This window comes from Cariama cristata, unplaced genomic scaffold (assembly GCF_000690535.1).
Source record: "Cariama cristata isolate BGI_N322 unplaced genomic scaffold, ASM69053v1 scaffold8462, whole genome shotgun sequence".
Taxonomy (NCBI): Eukaryota; Metazoa; Chordata; class Aves; order Cariamiformes; family Cariamidae; genus Cariama; species Cariama cristata.
In genome coordinates, this window is record NW_009602053.1 from 1,168 (window position 1) to 24,960 (window position 23,793).

A 23,793-nucleotide genomic window follows, 5' to 3' on the forward strand; every position below is an offset into this window, starting at 1 on the left:
TACCAAGCAGGCAGTAGCATCTCCTTACCAGGAATTTTTTGTCCTCATTTGGTAGTAAAATCTCTGAAGAAAACTGCTGGAATTTCACATCCTCTGTAATTTATGAATTAACCAGGGGTAGGCAGGCCGAATGCCTCATCCCTTGCATCAGATGCCCTTCAGGATCAAATGCCTGGTTGCAGCAGCAGCCAACATAACCCGGGTTGCACAGGGAAAGCTCCTGGAAGGTGAGGTCATGTGAGAAATGGGTTTCTGGTGGCTTCCAGTCTCCTGAGGCACTCACACTCCACCTTCCAGGGGCACATGGACATCTAACTTCTCTTGAAATAGCAGATGCAGTTGCTGGAGCATCCACAGTGTTTCCAAACCGTTTCACTGCGCTGCGTCACTGATGCGTCGGGAGCCCTCGGCATCCCGTTTTCACACCAATGGTGGTGTGCAAAGGCAGATGTGTGCAGATGATGGAGGACCAACTCAGGGCCCTGGCTTGCCAGACCCTCCGAGGGCTGAAATTCCAGCTCTTGAGATGGGATGTTTCCAGCTTTTCCTGCCCGGTGAGGCCACCACTGTCAAAGAGGAGCTCGCGTGCCTGTCCCTGCAGCACGTGGGGTGCTTGGCTGCACCTCTCGAGTCCACCTTGTTCCCGGCATCCCACCCGAGAGCCCTCAGCCCGTGGGCTGGGTTTGCTGAAACCGTCTCTTTTCCCGTCACCTCAGCAATGAGTGATCTCGTGAAAGGGGCATCTCCAACCGAAGTAGCGTGGGAGAGCACCCAGTACCTGGGATATCCCACAGCCTAGAGAGCGCAGGGCTGCGCAGAGCCAGGGGTGCTCATCCCAGCCTGGATGCCGTGAGAGGGGGGAGATGCTTTGAATGGGGTCCTCCAGACACCATCCGAGTGCTGCAGCCACCCAAGCATCTGTTCTTGCGGGTGAGCCTCTCCTCTCTTGGCTCTTCTTGGGATCCAGTGTTGGACAGCCAACACTTTGCAACACACTCGCGCTTTCAAGGATTTACCCCTTGGTTCCTGCCACTGTTGGGGAGATTTGAGCAGTGCCTAATGCCTCGTTCAAATTAAAAGAAAAGCGTCGTATGTAATCGCGAAGCCTGCATCCGCAAAGACTTTAACTTCACCAGGTCTTACAGCCTTGGTGTCTCTGAGCTCAAGTCTTCAGTTTTTAACTGAATGAAATCATTTGCAAGAAAAGTTCATTTTTGTGTAGCTGTACCTTGATGTTAGCTGTTTTTTTCCACGTTTGCAATCATAATGCATATTTAAATGTAAGTTCGCATAGTCTGGCTCATAAAGGCTTTCTCTGTTGAATTCTTGTTAGGTAATGCAGCTGTTAGGCAAGATAGAGACTTCCAACTCTGATCAAAGCTCGAATTTAAAGGCAGTCCAGGGAGATCAACATCACGAACTGCAACTTCTGGATTTCAAGTAGGTGATGGAGGGTTTTTCATTATGATAATTCACCCTGAATGCTTTAGTGTGATTAACAAGTTGCCATGAAACAGCAAAACAAACCTGGTAATTAACATCCATTCAAAACACTGAGAAGGTTAATGAACATCTATGCCATAAAATAATGAAAATACATAATGGGAGTATATTGTCTTGCAAGCTAATTGTTAAAATGAGACACTAAATGCCACCCTGTAAGAAGAAAAATATGAAACCAATTAACTTTCCGTACTTAAAAGAAAGGCAGCAAATACAAAGACGCTATTTGCCATTATAATTGGGGCTAATTTGTGACTCGCCTCATGTGCAGAACAAGACATTTTCTTTATGCACTTGCACTGTCTGCCCATTTCTGAGACAGCCGCCCGGGGCAGGGGTGCTGCTGATGAAGAACGGTGGGCACAAGGGTGAGGCAGCTGCACAGCCTCCTGCCCCCACAGATTTGTGATTTATTTGTTCCTTACCTACCTAGTATATTTTTCCTGTTCTAGCTGCAGAAGTATTTTTAGGGTGCCATTTTAATCTTGGTGAGTTTTACAGAGGAGAGAGCTCCAGCGAAGGATGCAATGAACAAAAGTATCTGGCATCCATATTCAGAACAATGCAAAACAGCCCAGCATTGAATAGCAGAGCCAGCACAAATGATTTAAAATCTAATTATAATAATCCTGTAATAATGATATTTCGAAGGCAATAGTTCCACTCCTTGAAATGGTGAAGAATTTGAATAAAGATTTATTTTAATTAAGATTTTATCTGAATTGTATTCAGAAGTGAAAATAGATTAGAACTTTAAACAGAAGAAAGTCCTCATCGAAAGAACAGTAAAAGGAATTGGGGTGAATGGGGAAGTAACAGCTGAAGTGGGCAATGAATTAAAATCGGGAAAAGGGAAGGAGGAACAGGGAGATGGAGAGAAGTGAACGATGGAGATCAGGATGATGTGACAGGAACAAGAAACAAAACCAAAAGAAGAGGGAAGGGAAAACGGAACAATGACAGGAAAGAAAGAAATTGGAAAACTGAATTGAACTGGATGCCGAGTTTCTCAAAAGTTACTGAGACCTTAGCGAAATTGTCATCAGAAAAAGGAGGCTTGAAAAGAGGTGGCTCTCAAGACACTGAGATGTGCTGGCACTGTGTGTTTAACACAAAAAACAAAGTAGTTATTTACTAAACATAAAGATTTTATTCCAGTTAATATAAAATTTAATTAAAATAGCATGCCCTTTTGGGAATGTCTGTCTCCTTTTATATTGCTCCTTTAAAAGTCTAGCAGATCTATGTATTCTTTTTATAGAGCCAAGACAAAATTTAACTTCTGGAACAGACTGGAGCTTCCACATAAAACTTGGCTTGTTTAAATCAGCTTTAAAGCCCAGAGTTACCTCTTCAGTTGACATGCAGCTGTCTGGGACCCAGTCATCTTTGACTGCAGTCTGGCAGCTGTATGGTAAATGTACAAACTGATACTTTTACTGAAAACCAGATGAATTTTAAACATATTTCAGGATTTCATGGGATTTGCTCAGAAATTTGGCCCTTCAGAGGGGAGTGGATGCTTATCTCTCGGGGTGGGTTAGGTTGGAATAGCTGCATTCAGCTGCACAGAGTCAAATCAATTGCCAATAGATCTATTTTTCACATGTTAAAATTTATTGTAGCATTACTGGAGTATGCTGTTATTAAATATCCACAAGTATCCGCTTATTAATCTTTCAGGGCTTTGCTGGGCCAAAGACTATGGCGAGTCTTCTGGCTCTGGAGCCTCGCTCCTGCTAGATACATTTTTGTAAGCTCCATCCAGGAGGGATGATAATTGAAGAAAGTTTAAAATAAAACAAAATATGGTACTGTTCTATTATTAATAAGAAATCGTTCATGTTAAAATATAAAATATTAATATTATCAACAATATTGATAATAACAGTAGTATTAATCATCATCTTGTCACTGCCAAGCGTGTCCCTCGAGATGGGCCCCAGCCGCCTTCATCCTCCTCAGCAGGGCCACACGCCGGCTGCGGTGCACAGGATTTGCGTCCCAAAGAGACCCCTGTGATCGTTTGGTCTGAACCACTCAGGCTGTGTAACCTCACGTAACTGCTAGTGCGGTTCATAGCAATCATTTTCAGTATTTGTTAAATAACTTTTTAGAAAGTCAGTCATTTCTGCTGTTCTCCGCCTTCTCCCCAAGGCAGACTTTGCCAAATCTTTTCCAAGTTGCCCAAACATAGTCTGAAATAATTAATTTTTAGGTTTAAATATTTCATTCTTCTCCCTTTTCTAACTTCAGAGAAATTGAGGCAAAAAGTCAAACGCCAGCTGCCAACTACACAAGTTCGGTTTCGAGCCTTTGAGCAAAGCTGACCATCAATTCTGTCATTCACGGTTCATTCATCTTCACCCATTAAATGATATTCCTCAAACTTGTTCAGTAATCTTAACACAAACAATGGTACGAGACCTTTGTTTTATGCCTGATGGATCAAAATCTCCTGATTATATAGCTATAGTTGTAGATATAGATGAAAATAACCACATGAAGGACCTGTCTGAAGAGGTACCAGCCCTGTCATTCCCTGCTGTGGCGGTCGAAGAGAGCTGTAACAACTCTTGTGAGGACGAGCCCGCTCACGGATCCTTGGGTACGGTGGTCCTGGGCTCATGGACAACGACCTTAGGGCAGGCAGTGGTGGCTTTGACAGAGCACTGTGTCCAACCCTACCTGGCTTTTCCAGATTAGGGTTTGGGTGGCGATTCCTGTCACTGCAGTCCGATGTCTCACTGTTAGGGCTCAGAAAAGCTCTTTACACCTGCCTTCCCCGTGCTCAGGTTGGATACTGGTCTGTATCATCGGCGTACTATCATAGGATCGCTTTTCTTTTCTCGTGAACAAAGATTAGTGCTCCAGGACGCAAACTGTGTGCATGTTCACATGTGCATGGTTGGACTAAAAACGACAAACCCAGTACTACCAGTTTTTATTCTTGAAAACTCGAATCTTAGAACTACTAAAATGGGTAATAGTGATAAACTGGCCTAAAGGGCTACTTATGTAGATCTTGAAAAGGCAATGTCTATAGCAGACTGCAATAACATATCACTTAGAGAGATTTTGCTAGCCTGGATTTTTTTTTACCACATTTACAGTGACCACTGATGATAATTATCACTTCATTAGACCGATACAGAGCTTTTATCAATCACTCACTATAAAAAACACTTTAACTCAAACACCCTTTTGAAAAGTGATACTAAATATTAGAAGTGCCGTAAGGATCAAGCCTAGTTATGAAATCCTGCCCCTTACCTGTTGGATGTATCCTGAGGCCCAAACAAATTTCAGGCAATCATTGTTTGCAGGCAAGCATGTGTTAGAAATAAATACAATTCCATTGATATTTTTCGTGACAGTCTTACAGTCAGATCATAAGCATGAAAATTGATGTATGTGACTACAACTTGGACCTAAGTTCGCATCTTGTCACGGTTCACGTTGTAAATTACATGTTCCAGCATAAGAAAAGCAAAATCTAAACCATATAGTTCCCCGTAACTTGACATTTTGCAGGTTTGATCCAAGTAGCATTTGTTCACCAGTCTTGCCTGCAGTTCCCTGTCTGCTCCGGGTGCTGCCTGCTCTGTTCCCTTTGGCTGGGATTTCACATTTCGATCCAACTGCTGCCTCTAAGGCAACTCTGCATTCTCTTTTTGTTTTACTTACAAGCTTTTTTTATCCTTATGAACTTCATTTTCAGCCCACAAGTGATTTTGCTGCTCTCCCCAAGAGATGATGTTCAATGGGTAGTTTCTTCATCCGCGTCAAACACAGTTAATTCCCATGGGAAATTAGTATTTTTCAGCCCTCACAGAATCCCAGACTGGTCGGGGCTGGAAGGGACCTCTGGAGATCACCCAGTCTGACCCCCCCCTGCCAAAGCAGGGTCACCTGCACCAAGTTGCACAGGAACACGTCCAGGTGGGTTTTGAACATCTCCAGGGAAGGAGACTCCACACCCTCCTGTGCCAGGGCTCGGCCACCCTCACAGTACAGAAGTTCTTCCTCATGTTCAGGTGGAACTGCCTGAGCTTCAGTTTGTGCCCGTTGCCCCTTCACCTGTCGCTGGGCACCACTGAAAAGGGTCTGGCCCCATCCTTTCGACACCCAGCCTGAAGGTGTTCGTGAGCATTGATGAGATCCCCTCTCAGGTTTCTCTTCTCCAGCCTGAACAGACCCTCAGATATATTTCTAAAGTAGACCACACTACAGAAATCACATTTTGACATGTAGGTGCAACCTTCAAGTTAAGGATTAATAAAATAATTGAGCTTAGGGCTTGTTAGGAAGCTATTGAGGAGATTTGAAGTAACGGAAACAATTTACTCAAGTGACTCAAGACTCCTCCATAACACTGACTAAGCCTTAGTCTTGTTGCTAAAAAAATAATCATAATTTTAGGTTGACAAGTATTCTGAGTGACTTCAGGGATCAGATACAGACTCATCGGAAGTGGACAGAAGCGCAGTTGACACGGTCTGTCGAAGATCAAGCCCAGCACAGGCATCAGCTCCTTACCTCGGTGAAGGAGAGGCTGGTAAGACTTTCCAGGGCAGCAGCCCCGGGCACTGGGGTGGCCTCCACCCACTGGTCCCATCACCTTGATCCCAGCAGGTACCAAATCATGCACACAAAACCCGAGATCTAACACAAAACCAGGTGCCTCAGGACATGGGCAGCAAAAGGATGAGTTGTGGAAATCATGTAATCATAGAGTAATTTATTTTGGAAGGGATATCTGGAAATCATAAGGTTCAGCCCTTGCTCAAACAGGGCCAACAGCAAAGTCAGGGCTCAAGCCTCATCCAAGTGATTTTTGTTTCTGAGGATGGAGATCCCACAAAGCTCTGGGCACCCCGGGATATAAAGTCCTCCCTGATTACAGCACCGCTTCACATCGGTGTAGCCCCAATGTACCCGGCAATGGCGTTGACCTGTCCCAAGGTGAGCATCGGTGCCACCACTGAACACCACCCAGTTTCATTCAGTGATGAGCTCAGCAAAGGAAGGGATCGTCTATGCAAATTCTGCCTGGTTTTAAATATAGTAAAACCCTCACCATCCTGCGGTCAGTACATTAAAACACAGCGTGTTTCGGTTCCACAGCAGCAGTTAGCGCTTGGCACAGGACCAATGCCTTTTAATTAATTCCTTCACAGCTTGTAAAGTTTTTCCTCCTTTGCTGTGTGCAGTTCATTCCGCTTCAGAGTTCAAAAGCGATCAAAACACCATCACCATGTCTTAGCACCAGGATGAAGGCTGCTGATTAAAGACCAGATTCAGGAGTTGCCTGGAACTAAAACGCTCCTGAACTTCAATCTCCGTTTACTGTCCCTGATGATCATCTCTTGCACTCAATGCAACCAACAGTTAGTGCAGCCAGGAAGATGTTAAAAACATTTCTGACTTGTTAGCCGCTCTCTCTCAAAGCTACCGTTTGAATTGCCTTCCTCCACTAAAAGTTTTTGAGATTATTTGGCAGAAAACACACCAATATATGTGGTTACTTCCCAGGGAGACTGCTGTGCCAAACAATACAGCGTTAACAGGAGTTAAAGCTCTCAAAGCCCTTCTTAAATAGGCCGAATAAGGAATGCATTTGTTTTTCTGTGTACGCGCACCAGTACGCAGAAGCGTGCACGGTGGTCCCCTGGATGTCCTCTCAGTGGAAGCACAGCTCTGCCAGGTTTGCAAACACCTTCCTTGGGAGGCAGAGCCATGGCCTTGGGCCCACAGGACTCCCTTGGGCTGCAGGGGCTAAAGAAGGTTGGAGGATTTTGACCGTATTGATCAGATTCGGAGGTGACCAGAGGACTCGGTGCGACTTGAAGAGGAAGGAAGGGGTGGGCAGCTGAGCAGCTCAGGTTTGAGCACACCTCTGAGGAGGGGGAATTGCCTCCAAGAGCTGTGCTGAGCTCAAAAATGAGGAGGTCTGCTTGCCATTGCTCCGTTAGTCCGCTCTTACAGGGCTCAGCCTCCTTCTTCGTGCCAGCAGCTGAGCTGGGTTTACACCACAGCGTTGCATCCCTCGGGTCAGAAAGCTTGGACTTCAGATGGGGCGCATAAAAGAAACCTAAAAAGGGTTGTTTGAATTCCCAGTCTCACGCTGCAAAATGTCACAACAAATCACTGGGTTTAAATGAATAAATAAATAAAATAATAATTTTTAAAGTACCTTCGTCCTGGCCCAGCCCCATTTTCCCTCTTTATTTGGTTTGTTGGGGAAGTGAGGATTGACGTGTCCTCTGGGGTACCAGACCTCACCTACGTTTATTCAGTGCTGCCACGCAGGGGATTAGGAAGCAAGACTGGTTGAACGCATGGTTGGCAGGAGGCAGGTTAATGCGGGCATTCGTAAAGTGTCTTACTATAAACCTGTGTTATGCGTTTAAAGGAAAGAGCAGAAAAAAGAGTAGAAGAAAAGCTCCTACTTCTGTCACTAAAGCTAGAACAAATGGATAAACCACAGAAATATGAAAAGCAGTTGAACCAGATGAGAAGCGATGAAAAAAACCTGCATGCAAGAATCACCAGATTTGAAAGACAGATCTGGAAGGAGCTTGAAGAAATCCAAGATGAATACAAATCAGGTAAGGATGGGCTTTCATGCAATTTATTTTTAAAATAAAGTTCTACAGTAACTTGCTGCTGCAGAAAATACTTTCCAGTAAAGACAGACAGACATTTAAATGACTATTTGTCTCTCCCAAACCCCATATACAGGAGTGTATGGGTTACCCCGCTTGTCTTTGCAAACAGCCAGCATGACATATGCGCACAGGTTGCTTTCTCTTCCTAAGAGTCTCAAGGTAAGATCATTTAAAAGGCAATTTCACAACCCACTTTCTAGATTTTTTAGAGCACCTATTTCTTCTGTTAGCAAGGTCCCGAACCTTTGTTGGGAATTACAAGTCATTCCCTTTTGCACAGATCCAGCTGCTGAGATCGTGTTTGATGGTTTTGTATCATTTCCATCCTTTACTCGCCGTTCTCAACCAAGAGTAGCTGGAGAAAGAGGCACCTGAATGAGTTACAGCTACCTGACACAGACCGTACATTGTGCAAGCGAAGAGTGAGGCAGTTCGAGTAGAAAGCAGCTGCTTCTTACGGGGACAGTCTCATTCACGTATCTCACAGAGCATGAACTACTTTACCAATCTGAGGTGATCCTGGCTGTTCAACTTTCAGAAGCAATGAGAAAGGCTTTCACTTGGCACTGAGCACACAGCCTTCACAAGGAAGATTTTGCTCACTGTAATCTGTTGTAATGCTCTCCACTTGCAGCTGATCGTGGAAACACAGTGGACACATCAGGTTATCCAAATAAATCACTCAGCCCTCTCTCCAAGGGAACAGATGGCTGCAAATCATTAAAAAAGGGCTTCACATCTTACATGTTCTCACTTGAAACGCAAGCGCCTGGTTCTCATCTTCCAAGCTGTCTCTGATTGAGGACCCCAGCTCTTTACTTCAGCTCCAATTCCTTCATCATCTGCAACCCACCTACAAGCCCTGCTCCGAGGCAGTAGCAAACCGAGCTCTAAATTAGCTAAGGTCTCCCTGCAGCTTGACATGGGAAGGCTTAACTGCCTACAAGACCATCTGAGTGAGCACAAGACAGCATCTCAAAGAAAGCCGTGGCTAAGAAATTTCAGAATAAAAGATTCTGGTGCTGAAAGGAGAGATTTCTTAACTTCAAATTCTCTCCTGCAGAAATCAATGACAGAAGAGATCTCATTATACCGAACTTTGGCCATGCTCGTGTTCAAACTGAAGTCCAAGGATTGCTCTTTCCCACGGCAGTCCTCTGGCAGGGGCTGACATCCAAAAAGGGGGAAAAGAGGCCACTGAAGAGGTATGGAGCTGCAAAAAGGGCACAGAGGCAGCCTCTAGACTGTCTCAGCAGCTGTTTGTGCTTCAGCACACACTAACATCTTGGAAATCAGAGACATGTCTGGAATTTATAAAATTCTAAGCACTATGCAGCGATTTGGTTGAAGACTATCTAGACTGTAGCAGTGACAAAATTAATCCATATTAAACAACTGTTCCAAAAAGAAAAACATGACATCAGCTGCCATGTTACAATAAGGACTTTAAGAAAAAAATAGAGGAAGAGAATTAATTTTAATCCACTGTTAGGCTGCTTGCTCACTAATAAGTTAACACCTATGTGACATGCTGGACAAATGTAAAGAACTACTATGTTGTAATTTGAACGTTACTGCAATCTGGAAACAGCTAGGTAACAGCAGCTTACAATTATACTTTTGCAGTCTTTATTGACAATATTTGACCGTACAGTGGTCCAAAAAAAAGTGCATCAGGTGCTCTGTAGCTCTGTTTTGGAAAAAAGATCTGTCTGCACACTCCTCTCCCGCTCTTTTTATATAGCTATATACACATGCACTAACACTTAGCTGGTGACGCTGAGCTCCCATTCTCCCAAACAACAAAACAGCGTCCAACTCCGATGAAGTGTAACCCTTGTTTACAGTTGCTGCAACTCTGGGAGATCCATGGCACCAAACTTGCTATCTGGTAGGCAGACTGTTAGTATCCGATAGGAACACTGAGTCTTTGCTTCAAAATAAGGACTATAGACTTCAAAAACCAAACCAAACAAAAACCCCCCAATGCTCAATGGAAAAAAAATCCACTTTAAAAGCTTGGTTTTAAAGACAGAGGGTATTTTCTTTCCTCCACACCATCACCAATGTAATGTCAATTGCAGTTTACTGCTGTGTGTAACCATGCTTGATATTGTCCAGCGTGTTGGAAGATACGATTCCTATAGCAAGGAGCTTGCAACCCAAGCTGCTAATGCATGTCCATGCTATTCAACAAAATGATGAAGCAGACTGGATTTAATGTGCTCTGTATTAAACGTGGGTCAGAAACCTTCGCAAAGAAAAAGAAGAATCTTTTAATGTGTTGAAAGCAATCACTATTTAATTAATTGTTCCTATTCTTCTACAGGGTTTCAATCCATTCACGAGTCTCTGGAGTTGCTCACACAAATACAGAACACAAAGCTGAAACTTGAAAAAAAGAAAATTCAGAAAGACATGAAAAAGATACAGTGAAAGTGACCTCCTGGAAGACTGAACACCAACAGCAAGCCTTATCAGCTCTTGCCGGTGCTCTCTCCAGTGAGAAGCGGCATTGGGTTAAAGAAAGAAATAGCCTTTAGACACACCTGACTTTGTTTTGCCCTGTCCTTGTAGGATGTTATTGCTAGTTATGATATTGCGCAGCCACAAAATCACACCAACAGTCATTTTCCAATGACCAATTTTACAACAGAGTATGTCACCGTAGAAGAAAAAAACTTTACAAGCAGATTTCATACAAAAGTATTCATATTACTCCAAAGGACTTTAAGAAAAAAAGCACTCAGTTATTAAGCGTGGTTAGCCCACTCCAGCCATAAACTACATCAGTTTTAGATTGGTGTAAATATTGAATCAGGCCGAGTACATTCCTCCAGCTCCACATAGCATTATGAAAACTGGTATCAGAATAGCTACTGATACATGATTTGGACCTATTGTAATAAGTTACTGGGCGAATAAAAGTAGCCAATAAATTGGGTACAGGTGATAAAATGCAATTTAATTATTAGCAGATGGACTATTAAGAAGGATCACCTCTCATCTTCTCCGTTTGACTGAATAAAAGTTAGTGGTGGTTTGCAGTGGAACACTTAAAAATGTAACTGATATTGTGGGTTTTGTTTTGCTTTGAAAAACAGGAAAAACAATCTGGAAATACTGAGAAAAGCTCTGGGAGTATGGCAAAAGAAACATATTAGTGTAACCTCCCCAACAGAAGCTAGTATGAGTCCTTCAGCAGAGGGGCCAAAAAAGGAGGTCACAATGCAGTTGCAATAGAAACCTGAATTTCTGCAGTACTTTTGTTTCCAGAGAGCCCCATACCGTCCATTGCCCAGAGAAGAAAATCAAAAGGGCTCAGATAATCCTCCTCCAATAATCTGTACCTCAAGTCTGTTGTGCTTTTTGCCCTACAGAAAGGCAGGTTTCTCAAAGCCATGGACTTCAGGTGGCTTCTCTGAGAAGCCAGACCTGCACAGCGTGACAGCCGAAACCGAACTGGCGCAGTCAGTAGGGAATGCCACTTCAGCAGTTAATGATGTTGCTCCTGCCAGCAGAAACTTCGGTACATTTAAACCTGCTCCAGTGAGTAATCACTTGCACCTTGTAAAAGGCAAAGAACAGCTACCAAAGTCACAGATGACCTCTCTGCACGTTGTTTGTGGCCAGGTCCTTTAGAGCCGAACTGCATGGGAAAGACTCCCAGCCTCAGGGCTGCTTTCAGGTCAGGTCCGTGTTTGTCACATTTTCTACAAGCAGCAGGAAACCAGCAACACCGAAATCCCAACAGCGTGCTGCAGTTTCTGAGCTGCTCTGAATCCATATTTTGGTCTCGGTGTATGTCGTGTCCATTACAGGGGGCTCTGCCTTCAGCATAGGTTTAGAGACATTAGCGCAGGCATAGCAGGAGATTTGGGGTTGAGGGCAACCTCCCAAAGTGTCTTTCGTTAGCTCCTTCTAGGCACTCTTGCCTTTTTTTGCCCAGGTACTTGGCTGCTGGTAAAGCAGCAGTTAGTACAGCTCGGTATATCTGCCTCTCCACCGAGTACCCTGGATGCTGTGGTTCCCAGTACATCGAGGAACAGCAAAATGGTGAAATACAAGGTTATTGATGAAGGCGTTTCCAAAAGCACATGATGCCAAAAAAAAAAAAAAAAAAAAAAAAAAAAGGAAAGAAAAAAAGCCAGGACAACCTTCAGAGTTTAACTCTGGAACAGAGAAAAAGACAGAAATATTGCCACACATTTCCTATCTATCCATCCATCCTTTCATGTAGCGGTACTGCACAACCGAATGTTGCTTTGTCTAAGCACTGATTTGTACGACTATAGCAAAAGGGTTGAGGGCCTAATTATAAATTCAGATCACACATGAACACATATTTGACTGACTTCACTGCATAAAGGAGTTCTCCCAGTATTTATCACTCCACACTGTGATCAAACTCAAAATGATCCCTCTCTCCCTTGGGAAGACTAAATTTAAAAGTTATTTAACTGTCGGCTCTTCGGTTAAATCAGTAGAAAGCAAATTAACTGGGAAAGAAGAAAAGCTAAATTCTAGATATCCAGGACAGTATCTGACTGGAGGGCAGGATTAGGGATGTATTTTTCCTTGCAAAGGTGCACTTGTGCAGCATGAAAACAGTTCTCAAGAGTTTTGTATCTATGAACTAAAAAAAAAAAATAAAATTTTTTTTTTTTAAACATAAAAGTTGTCAAGCAAAAGTATTGGGAAGACAGAAGTATACACCTGTGTTTTTGTTAAACTCTAAGGTTAGGAAGACTATCTAAATTAATGCAATTGCCCACTGTACTTCATTATATCATTTTGAGAGAAGCTCAAAAAGTTGAGTAGAAATCCAATCAAGCAATTCTTGGGCTATACAGAGAATGAGATGACCATGCATGACCCACATAAACAAATAAAATTCTCAGAAGCAAGCCATTGTCTTGTGTTTGTATAAAAGGAAATGTAAGAAGCATACAAAATCCTTCATATCTGAAGTGGTGAAGAGGTCTACCTTGAAATTCATTAGATCTCATTCCATTCTGCCTTCAGCGTAAGCCAATATAATAAAACAAATTACAGTTGGGGAATGTTTCTTTTTTTCCCCTTTACACAGTAATAGCAGCTGAACGTATGACTTCCCAGGCAGTGAAATCCATAAAAAACTCTCTGTTCCCCAACTCAGTGATGTTTATGTGCCTTTGTACAGTACTTCGCATTCTAACCTGAGCTCTGCAGTAGTATAAAATATCAGGCTGTCTCAAAACTCGTAAATTCGTGCAGGTTATCAGTGTTACAGCAGACTTCATACAAGTGCGGATTTTGTAGAGGCTACACCTGGTTAAAAAATGAGGAAAGCATGATTTTCACCTCATATTGTTGGATTTTACAGAAGCTTAAACTCATGTTCCCTGAGCACTTTTCACTGAGTAGGTGTTAGAGATACGTGGTTGTGTTTTTTTTTCCTATAGGGCATGTAATACAACTTTGGGCTGTATAATTATCTTGTTCAAGGAGTTCATCACTGATCACAGTAAAAGTAACTTCAGGGTCTTCTGAAGAGAAAAAACACAGTACCAGTTTTTTTTCTAATAGGGAATATTCACAGTTGACAGTGACTTAGCTAGTTCTTGGGCCTGTTCTCCTAGGTGTTAGAAAGTATTTAAGGTTTAGTGCTGAACAAAGTACAAGCATTTCTGCCTAACGCATTAACGAGGGCAAGCAGCCGCTTACTGTGCTGTCGTCAGGCTGGTGATGACAGCTCTCCCACCGCTCGAGTAGGAGGCACAAATATCAAGACCATACGGCAAGGATACGAACTACAGGCTGAAAGAACTTTTTCAGGCTTTTAATAGCAGCGAGCTAAAAAAAAGTTACAGCTAGTCTTGAGAGTCACGAGTCTGGTTTTTGCAACATTCCCTTTTAATATCCGCAGTTACTGAGAGTTCAAGACTATGTGACAGCAGGCTGTGAAGGGAATCACAATCGATCTAAATTTACCAAAAAACCCCATCTTTTTAAGGAAGGTATTTGCATTGAGATGGGTGGGCGAAGGAAAGTGTGGGAGATGAGGGATTCTTGCCATTCAGAGAGGTTTCCACTCACCTCCACAGAGTAGAAACCCCAGCCTGCTGAGCTTAGTCTTCCTCTGTAAAATGGCAGTGGCAGGCTCGTGGCTCTCGCCTGCTTTCCAGAGATCCCTGCACAGGGCTGCTCGCAGAGACGCACACCCCATGCACCCGAACTCGCCATCCTGCGTGCTTTAAGCCTGATACAACCGGTTCCTAAACCAAGTCTATGTTCAATGCAGTCCCACTGCACACCTTGGAAGCGCCCTTTGTTCTCTGTTAAGACTTTGGTGGACAGACAGTAATTTTAAGAGACTTTAAACCAGGAAACACAGCTATTGTGACTCTTGTCAACAGCTTGAAAATCCCAATGGTAACATTAACAGAGAAGAGTCATCTTTTTATTTTCATGTACATAAAGGCAATATGACATCACGTCTTAAAAACCACTGTCATGATTCATTCAATTAATCAGTTGGCAGCAGAATTACCAAGACATAAATAGAGCCCATTATACACATTTATACATATGACTCTATCCCTGACAATCACAAGTTTTTCTTGATGGGAATGTTTACTGAAGCCTGCAGTCAAGAGGATACACTGCTGTAATTAAGATTAAAGAAAAATTAAAGTACTTTCAAAAGTATAAAGTGACACCACACATGAAGATCCAAGTGGATATGGGTTTCAACTGCAAAACAAAGTATACCAGAGGAATACAGGCATTTTAAATCTCTGAATGTTTTACATTATCTGGGAGAGAAGAAAAGTTTGCTGCTACTTAGCTAGTAAGATTCTGTGCCAAGAAAAAGAAAAAAGTAGAAGCCTTTTCAACACTGCATCGCTGCCAATGCAGTTAATATTGTACTTCTGTGCATGGTCAAGGAAGAAATAAAGACGAGTACTCTCCATTGCGAATAGCGCTGAAGTTTCAGTGTGGAAGAAAAAAGCAAAATTCATGGTTTTCCTTTTTGTGGTGGAACCCATGTAAAGAAGAAAATAACCTACTTTTGTTCAAGCATAAGTAACACTAAAGACAAAGTTGCAGTTGATGCAACAAAAAAACCAAAACCAGACACAAACAAATAAAAAAGCCGAAACCACATACACTTGTGGAAGATGGATTCATTAAGTTGCATGAATGGAAGATTTTTCACTTGAGATAGTCCATACTAGGCACTTGATGACAATTTCTCGTTTAGTTCCAGAGCTCTAACATCCCCATTAGCTTTGGCATTTTCTATAAGTACCTGCAGGGAAAAACAAACAATGAAAAAATGAGATTTTTGTAATTTTACTGTTAGTATTTCACTGGCAATCGCAAATGCATTTTTCTTTCTGCTACGCAGTTTCCCTAAAAGATTTAAGTAACCCATAAGCCCAGATACGAAATATACAATATGACACACCAACTCGCTTCAGACATGAGGCACTTAAAATGCCCACCCTGTAGTGAGTTGCTAAACCTGTAGTCACTTGCAACGCACTACTATGGCATCATCTGTTACTTGAGGCTGAGACCAAGTTTGACTATTAAGTTATCTGCTGGCAATGAAACACACAGAGCTGGATGAGATCTATCTCCCTGTGGATATACTTCCTGCTAGTACATCTGTATAAATCTAATTTTGCCAAATAGGAGCATTCCCTGCAGCTACTTAAACTAAACTGCCAAGGTGTCCTTTTGCTTCTCCCATTTAAATTTACACTTCCTTGATTTATTTTCCACATCTCTTATTTGCAGCTTTTCTACTAGTTAAAAAAGCTCCCATGACAGCCTAATGTTCACAGATGTTCATAAGCTTCTGGCACTTCTCTTGTAATCCAATCGCATTATACATATTAAAACCAAAAACCATTAAGTAGAATCAAGCAAATCTTTAGTCATTATTGTTATTGTACTCATTGGTGGGCATATACATGACTTTGCAGAAGCAAGTGTAATGAGATCATACCAGGATCATCTGAACTCATTAATACTAGTTTTTTTTATGAACCTGCGTGTCTGTGTATAAATTTTTGTCAACGCTGAGCCTACTTGATGTGTTGTACCTCCAAATGCACTTTAGTTATGGATTCAAAATTTCATCAGGGAACCGCTGTTAATCTGGGCAAATGAGCTGATTGTGCTAGTGGCAGCCGTGAGATTATTAGGAGAGTGTACTCAGAGTTTGAGTAGCAAAGTGACTCCAATTACAAACCAAAATGAACCACTCCCCTTGGCATCATGTGAATGAGTCGTGTGGATTTGTGAGTTTGGCCAAATCCAATTGTGAAGTACTGTCAACAGAAACCAATGTACTGTTTACTACATACTGAAAATAATGTACCATTACAGATATAATAAAAGTCTTAAGCACAGAAAGTACAGGACTCTACTGTTCAGATCTTTTGGGTCAACGATACCACACTGTTCCAGCCAGGCTACAGAGAATTAACATTTTTAGTGCATTAATATATTCTGGTAAAATTCTGATAAAATGGTCCTCGTGACTACTGAAGAGTCACTACTAGAATTCCTGCCAGTTTGGATTAGAAAGAGATTGTACTGTTTGTTTTTCATTAGTATTGCACGGAGGAATGGGAGACTTTCAAACAAACTGGATGCAATTCTGAAAATTGAGGTACGTTTTGTCAGTACAGAATCCTTAAACATTGCAATGTCTACAGCAGACGAGCCAGCACCTCCTTAGCCTCCCTCTACCCCACTTTCAAGTTGCAAGCACAACATTCAATGTAAATAGATGCAATTTCTGTATAAAATGGACTGTCTTACATCTATCAATTCATAATCATCTTTGGCATACAGATGTTGCAGGAGGTACCAGCGTGCCACTGACGCTATGGTTTCTGGATTCCCCGGTTGATAAACCACTCTTGCCAACATACGACGAGTCTCCCTAGAGGCATAACCAAAACATAATCCAGATCAAATGCAACTGACTAGGTTGCATATAACGTACCAGTATCCCAGAGCAAGCAACAACCATCAGGAGCAATATAAAGGAAGGTCCTTATTTCCATACCACCCAAGAAAGCGAGGGAGCAGAGCTGCACCCTATGTAGGTGCACCTACAACGCTAAGGAATACTGCCACCATTGTCATCTTTAATATATTACACTCAAGTTAGTGCTTTAACTAGCGAGTAACTCAAATTAGATTGACATAGCAGATTTTATGACTGCTACAATAACATGATAAACATCGTGCTATCTGTGAACTCGGTAGAGTCTCTGATTTCAGTATGTGATCTGCTACAGCAGGTATTCTCCTGTTTAAGAGCTCTGAAATAAATCTTTTGGAAGGCAGTGCACCTGAGAGAAGCAGGTACTGCCATAAATCTTAATAATCACAATAGAATTTAATGTTATACACAAATATATTTTATTCAGGCACTTACAAAAGATACTGCTGTTCCTGCAAACAGAGAGGCAATTTGTGAAATTGCGGAACAGAAGGAAATTGGAATAGAGTACTACGCAAAGTCTAAAATTCTATTTGGCTGATACTATCTTCCAATACTGTCAGCTTATACCTAACCAAGACATTTTCAAATTCACCGTGTCATTAGAAATTTGGTAAAAAATGACAATTAAGTTTAGGGATGTCACATTCATTCACTGGTGCTCCATCATCTTTGGCTCTTTTTTCAAGACTTCTATCCTTTATAACCAATGTGATTTTCCAGTACATTGTGATTTAACAGGCTGTTGAGAGGTTACATCTGTTTTTTGTTTGCTATTTGTACTTAAGATTAATTTCTTGTTTCAGGATTTTGAAACATCTAGGCAGATCAATTAGATTTTGTGATATACCTTACTGTTCACATAAGTTAACATCTAAAATTGTAGTAAGAGTGATTTTCATTGATTAAATAAGTTTTCAGCTCAATTTTGTTACAATCAACCACCATCACAATCACATTAGGCTGCCTGTCACTTTCTTAAAAGCCCACAGGGAAAGTAAGCCAGTTTACTAGAATTATCTATAAAACCAGGTGAAGTTATTGAACAAAAACATCAAGAATATTCCAACTTCCCATAGTTTAAGCAAAAATACTGTAGAAGACACACTGGACTTAATAACGAAATTAACAAAGTAGGAGGCTTCCAAGGCCCCTCTCCCTAATCTTCCTCCCTTTCCTCAAAAAGCCACAATGCGCACTGGGTTGTTTGGCAATGAACACAAACTTTGACTGCGAGCCCAATTTAGGGTCAAGATGAATCCCAGCAGTAGATAGGGTAGCGATAGCTGTTCCCACTGTGCTATTTAACAAGATCTTTGAGAATGTATAGTTTTCCTGATTAATTTATTTAGGTAACAAGCTATCAAAGTAAGAGTTGTCTTATAGCTGTTTTTCTCTGGGTATGAAGGTCATATACGGGCTTTTTTTTGAGAAAGGAGGAAGATTCTGCTGTTTCCTGCTCCCCACACTATGAACCCCTTCCCCCACCTCTCCCTTTTAACTGCCATACTACTTCAAGAACTAATTTTAGTTTCCAATTTTCTTTTAGTTCTTGGAGTTAGATCTACGTATAATGACTGCTTGTACTTTTAGACAGTGTGTTCCATTTAAACTTAACAGGATCATGCATACCTTGCTCCCATTTTGCGATTATACTGTAGCAGTGCTTGTAGGAGAGCTGCCAGAGGGCAAAAAGAAAGTTTCAAAGCTTCAGTTGTTGCCTCCTGAACCAAGGATGGCCAGCGCTCATTTGAGACATTAGCCTATGATAAAAGAAAAAAAAAAAAGACCAAAAAAAGAAGAAGAAAAAAAAAAAGGGCTTTATTGTAGTGTCTACTGTAAATGAGTTTCTGTGCTCTCTACACAGCACGTTTAATTCAAGCTGTTTTGAGTTATATAAAGTATGTGGCAGGCTAGAAGGAGATTCCTATTAAAAAAAAAAAATATAAAAAAAATAAATCAACAAACACTGGTTAGAAGAGCCTGGAAAAGTCACATTAAATATTCTAGGACTGCCTTGCCAGCATTCCACTTGCTCTTCTATGTGAAGAATCTTTTTACTTTTTCCATACATGTTTTAGTAATGTTTGTTTTAATCACAAACTCTTGTTTGCTCTTGAACTTGTAAATCTTCATCCCATGTACAAGACTATTCTAGAACGTAGAATTTATCCCCTGAAGTGACATCATATTTTACCAGAAGTAAAAACTAACTCCGTGATGGTAATTACCTAATAGGGCAACTATTGAGCAAATCCCTGTATCTTTTGCTTTAAGAAAAATCTTATTATCCCCATTGCGTCCAGATTGCATTCAAACTACTGTACTTGAAGAGGTGCCTGAATTTTCATTTGGACAGATAACTGGGAGACAAACAATTTTCAAACACAGAGCTTTCTTGGATCTGAGCAAGGTTTTCACCAGGCTTTTGCACATTTCGTTAAGCCAGTGCAGATAGAGAGGCCAAAAAGAAATTCACTCGTCAGCTGCTCTGCTCATGCAAAAAGCAGAGATGAGATAATCAAATTTGTACTAATTACATTTTTAAACAAAGTCTTGTATATTCTCAGGCAATTCAGGCCAGCATTTGACGAAGTAGTATTAATTAAGTTAGAAGGTACCTTGTAACCTTTGGAGACATTTAGGAGCTAGAAGAAACAGGGATCAGACCACTAGAAAACGGACAGAAGCATCATGAGAGGAAAAATCCTGTCACTTCACAAATTCTGCCTTTTGAAGCATATGGCTTGTGAGAAAGAAACTTGTCTACACTGAGGGAGATTCTCTTTTCCCACCAGGAGCAACAGCTTTGCAGCTTTATCCTCAGTAAAACTGACTGCCTTTTCTTATATAAGCACTCAGGATATACGGGGTTCCTTTGCCGGACTTTGATTATAGCTGTTAGCTCGATCATCTGTTAAAATGCATGAAAAAATGTTAGCCAAGATCACAGCCATATCTACACTTTACACCAGGCTTTAAAGAAGGCTAGTACTGCACTTCAAGTTTATAGAGTGACAATGTTTAAAGAGAATATACACTCGCCAAGAATTTGAGTTATGTTCACCTGGCCCCTCTGTGTAAGGACTAGAATAATTTTCTTTATACCAGAAGGTACACTTCCCTTAGATTGTTTTTATACTTCAGAGCAAGGCACCATATCTAGACATGACCATACCGCATAAAGTTACTTGAAACTTCACAGAAGTCTCCAGGTACTGGTGCAAGAAAAACATTTATTAAGGCAGTTGTCTGAACAAGAGGATGGAGATTTGAAAGGTATGTCAATTTGCGTGATCAAACCAAGTCTGTTATTACAGAAATAAGCATTACCGAACAAATTAGCCTCTTTACATACACAGTGGTTCTAGGTTATTATTTCACAGCAACCTCTCTTACAAAGAGGCACTCTAAAAACCATCCACTGTCCCTAGCAGTCTCATTTTATTCTCTAGTTGTCATTCATAACACACGAAGTCATTTAAACAGGGGCTTCTCTAAAAGACTGCAGAAGCCTTACATCCCATGAACTCTGTTAAATCATGCAGTTACACAATTTTGATTATCCTACCATGCAGATTTCCAGTGCAAGCATAGCTAGGCTGAGCAGACTGGATAACTTCCCGTTCCAGCTGCCCTGCTGTGACGCCAACTGCAGACTCTTTCTGTAACACATCTCTGCTCCAACCATCATTCTTTGAGACTGATATACTTTTGCCAGCCACTGAAAATAAACATCCAACAAATCAGTTATGGAGCCACCAAAACACACATCCATTAGGTAATATCATTTAGTTCAATTTACGAAAGTACCACAGCATACTATTAGCTAAAACACCACCACGCACCCAGCCCTCATTCCAACCACACACTGCGCATCACCCCCAAGCAAAATGTAGTCTCCTGCAGAGCTGGCAGTACACCTCACTACAGTAACTTATTCTGGAGTCTCCTAGACTACCCATGGACAACCAACGACAAGTTTTCCCAGCCCATCTGAGCAATACCAGGAAGAAGAATGACATTACAATGTGAGCCTGAGCTCAGATGATTGGTGTAGACTTGGGCAACACAATTTCTGACCCAGCAGAGTCATGTTGGAGGAGCCAGATGGGGCAAAGGAAGTAGACACTGGGATCTGTACAGGGTTTCATGCTCCTGCTGTCTGCCTTGCCAGCACAAGATATCCTGGATTTGCTTTTGAAGAAAAGAAAAGGGATTCTAACTCCTCCCTCTTTAATTCTGTAGTCCTGTCACATTTTTTGAAGCAGTCGCAGCCACAAGTTTGCAAATCCCTGATATGTACATGATATCCATCAAGATGCATAAGTCACATTCAGAAATATTCTTTGCTGGATCACCAAGCAAAGAAAGCAATTTCTTACCAAAAAAACAATTCCCTTGGTTTTAAGCAAAGGTCCTTAGACTTTTGATAGCTAAAGGATGGCTGGTGCTAGAAAGGGCAAAATTCTTAACCCTTTCTGATGCATGGAAGTTATTAAGAAAAGAAATACTAGAACACGTTTATTAGCACTAGTGAGATTGTGCATCCTTGACATCAAGCTGCAGGACTGCTTCATAAAGTAAAATATCCACTCATTTGCAGGAAAAAAAGCTTTCCTTGGCCTCAGTTCTTTGCAGCTGAAGACATCCAGCACTCAAGATATGAAGGAGAAAAGAACCCTCATGCAAAGGCACAACAGCAGCTCGACCAGATCAGCTTTTCTCAGTTTTCATGCAATCATAGAATGCTTTGGGTTGTAAGGGACCTATAAGGGTCATCTAGACCAACCCCTCTGCAATTTTCCTGATAAGCCACGGCACAAAAAGTAGAACAGCCATCAGAACGGTAGTTCAGCAGTGTTCCTACATCCTGCAAAACAATCATTTGGACAAAAGCCAAAAACTTAAGCAAAAAGCAGAGTTAATACCCCCTCTAACTGAGTAAAACCATAAGGCATCATGATGGATACTTCTGAGTAAGACAAAACATTTATCAAATCCTTAGGAAGTCTAGAGCCAGAAAACATAAAAGCATAGATCTATCCATTAGGAATAGATGTAGCAGCCAGGCTTTTTCAGAATGCTATCCAAGCCCTGAGAAACATCATCTTTAATTGGAGACTGAAAAGATCTTCCTCAGAGGTATCTTATCTGTGGCATGGATTAAAAAATGAAACTGAAACAACCCTTCCCTCCCCCCAAATCACATACACTTTCAGTTCACTTATTCTCCCTGCCTGTATGCAAGAGACACTTGGCTACGCAAGGGATGCTTGAAAAAGCCCTAATTATTATAATACAAGCCCTAATTCCATTTTTGAAATATATTACTAAAACACAGGATACAATCATGTCTTGCATGCCCCCATATTTTGTGAGTCCAATCTGACTAAGTTCTGCAGTTCAGGAAGATTAAGTTTCAGACACCAAAGAAAAATGTGTCAAAAAAGCACCTTTCCACAAATGATACTCATATGTTCCAGAAGGGAAGAGGATCTGCAGCCGTGTAACAAGTGAGATAATGATCTTTACAATACCCTTGCACTGATCTTCTAAGACTGAAATGAACTTTAGCAAATCTTACCACAAACAGGGTTTTATTTGTTCAACAGGCAGAGGGAGCACCATAAACCCTGCAACTACATAAAGGACTCTAAAAGTTCACAGAATTTTTCTAAACAATGTGCTGCTAACTTTGTTAAAGGAAGACAGTAACTGTAACTAACAGCAACGGTTCAGAAATAAATAAATAAATATACTGCATCACCAGAAAGATCTCTTGGTATGTGCCAGACAGACTTCCCAGATTGTCTCACAGAACCAGCATACGAAGCGAGTTATATCACCTTCATATTAACTAAAAAAGATCTTTTGTGATGCCATGGAAGGGAGTGAGTGAACACTGTGACTGGGAGCGATTTGTCTTCCCTGCAGACACCCCACTTACTCAAAAGAACAGTCATGCCTGACGTCAGGAGATTTCAGAGAAAGAGACATATTCAGGTTTTCAGAGTCTGAATAAGGAATTGTGTATTACTACACTAGGAAACCATTTACTTCCATATATTCTTAAGCGTTATGAAATATTTCATTGGTTTCTGCTCACATGCCAAGTCACGCGTCCCTAAAGACACAGGTGCCAGGGGTTTATCTCAAGTTTTTAATTCTCCTGCCTCCGTGTCTGTTTGCTCTTACTAACGCTCCTTGTAATTTCAACTATTAAAGAAAGTTAATATAATGTGTAACAACTTTTTAATGAACTGAATATAAGCTGTTTTTTCTGTCACTGGCTGATGGCGGAAAAATAAAACCAAGCAGCAAAACAAATTATCACCCACTTATAGTGCATACTCTGCTGAGACCGGCACACCAAAGCCAGGGAGAGGGTCCACACTTACTTGCCAGGCTGCAACTGAAGTTGAACTGGTCATGACTGTCTTGCGAAGCTCCTCCAGGATGTTGTCTGGAAGTTCTTTGTAAGACTGCAACAGCTGCTTACACTGGACTTGTCTCAAAAGCAAAAACAGAGCTGGGTGGTCAGGGCAGCTTTTTAAACCCTAAAACCAAAACAAAGCTGAACATGAGATCAGAATTATCATTTCCAAA

At 41.5% G+C, this 23,793-nt stretch overlaps 2 protein-coding genes across 2 annotated transcripts in view; one reads left to right on the forward strand and one right to left on the reverse strand.

Annotated features, from left to right (window-relative positions):
* Positions 1–391: 391 nt before the first annotated feature.
* Positions 392–12,275, forward strand: LOC104157280. Its single transcript, XM_009694565.1, has 7 exons — positions 392–754; positions 1,334–1,440; positions 5,926–6,061; positions 7,919–8,114; positions 10,504–10,606; positions 11,555–11,703; positions 12,124–12,275. Exons 1-7 carry the CDS (start codon positions 392–394, stop codon positions 12,273–12,275), a joined length of 1,206 nt encoding a protein of 401 aa, XP_009692867.1.
* Positions 12,276–15,310: 3,035 nt separating this feature from the next.
* Positions 15,311–23,793, reverse strand: part of TTC37 (tetratricopeptide repeat domain 37) — a gene marked incomplete at its 5' end in the record, with an annotated part of 43,667 nt that continues 35,184 nt past the window's right edge. Inside the window, 5 exons of the mRNA XM_009694566.1 lie at positions 15,311–15,468; positions 16,995–17,118; positions 18,817–18,947; positions 20,756–20,908; positions 23,586–23,744. Coding sequence (XP_009692868.1) covers positions 15,391–15,468; positions 16,995–17,118; positions 18,817–18,947; positions 20,756–20,908; positions 23,586–23,744 — 645 coding nt within the window. The remainder of the gene's footprint in view (positions 15,469–16,994; positions 17,119–18,816; positions 18,948–20,755; positions 20,909–23,585; positions 23,745–23,793) is intronic.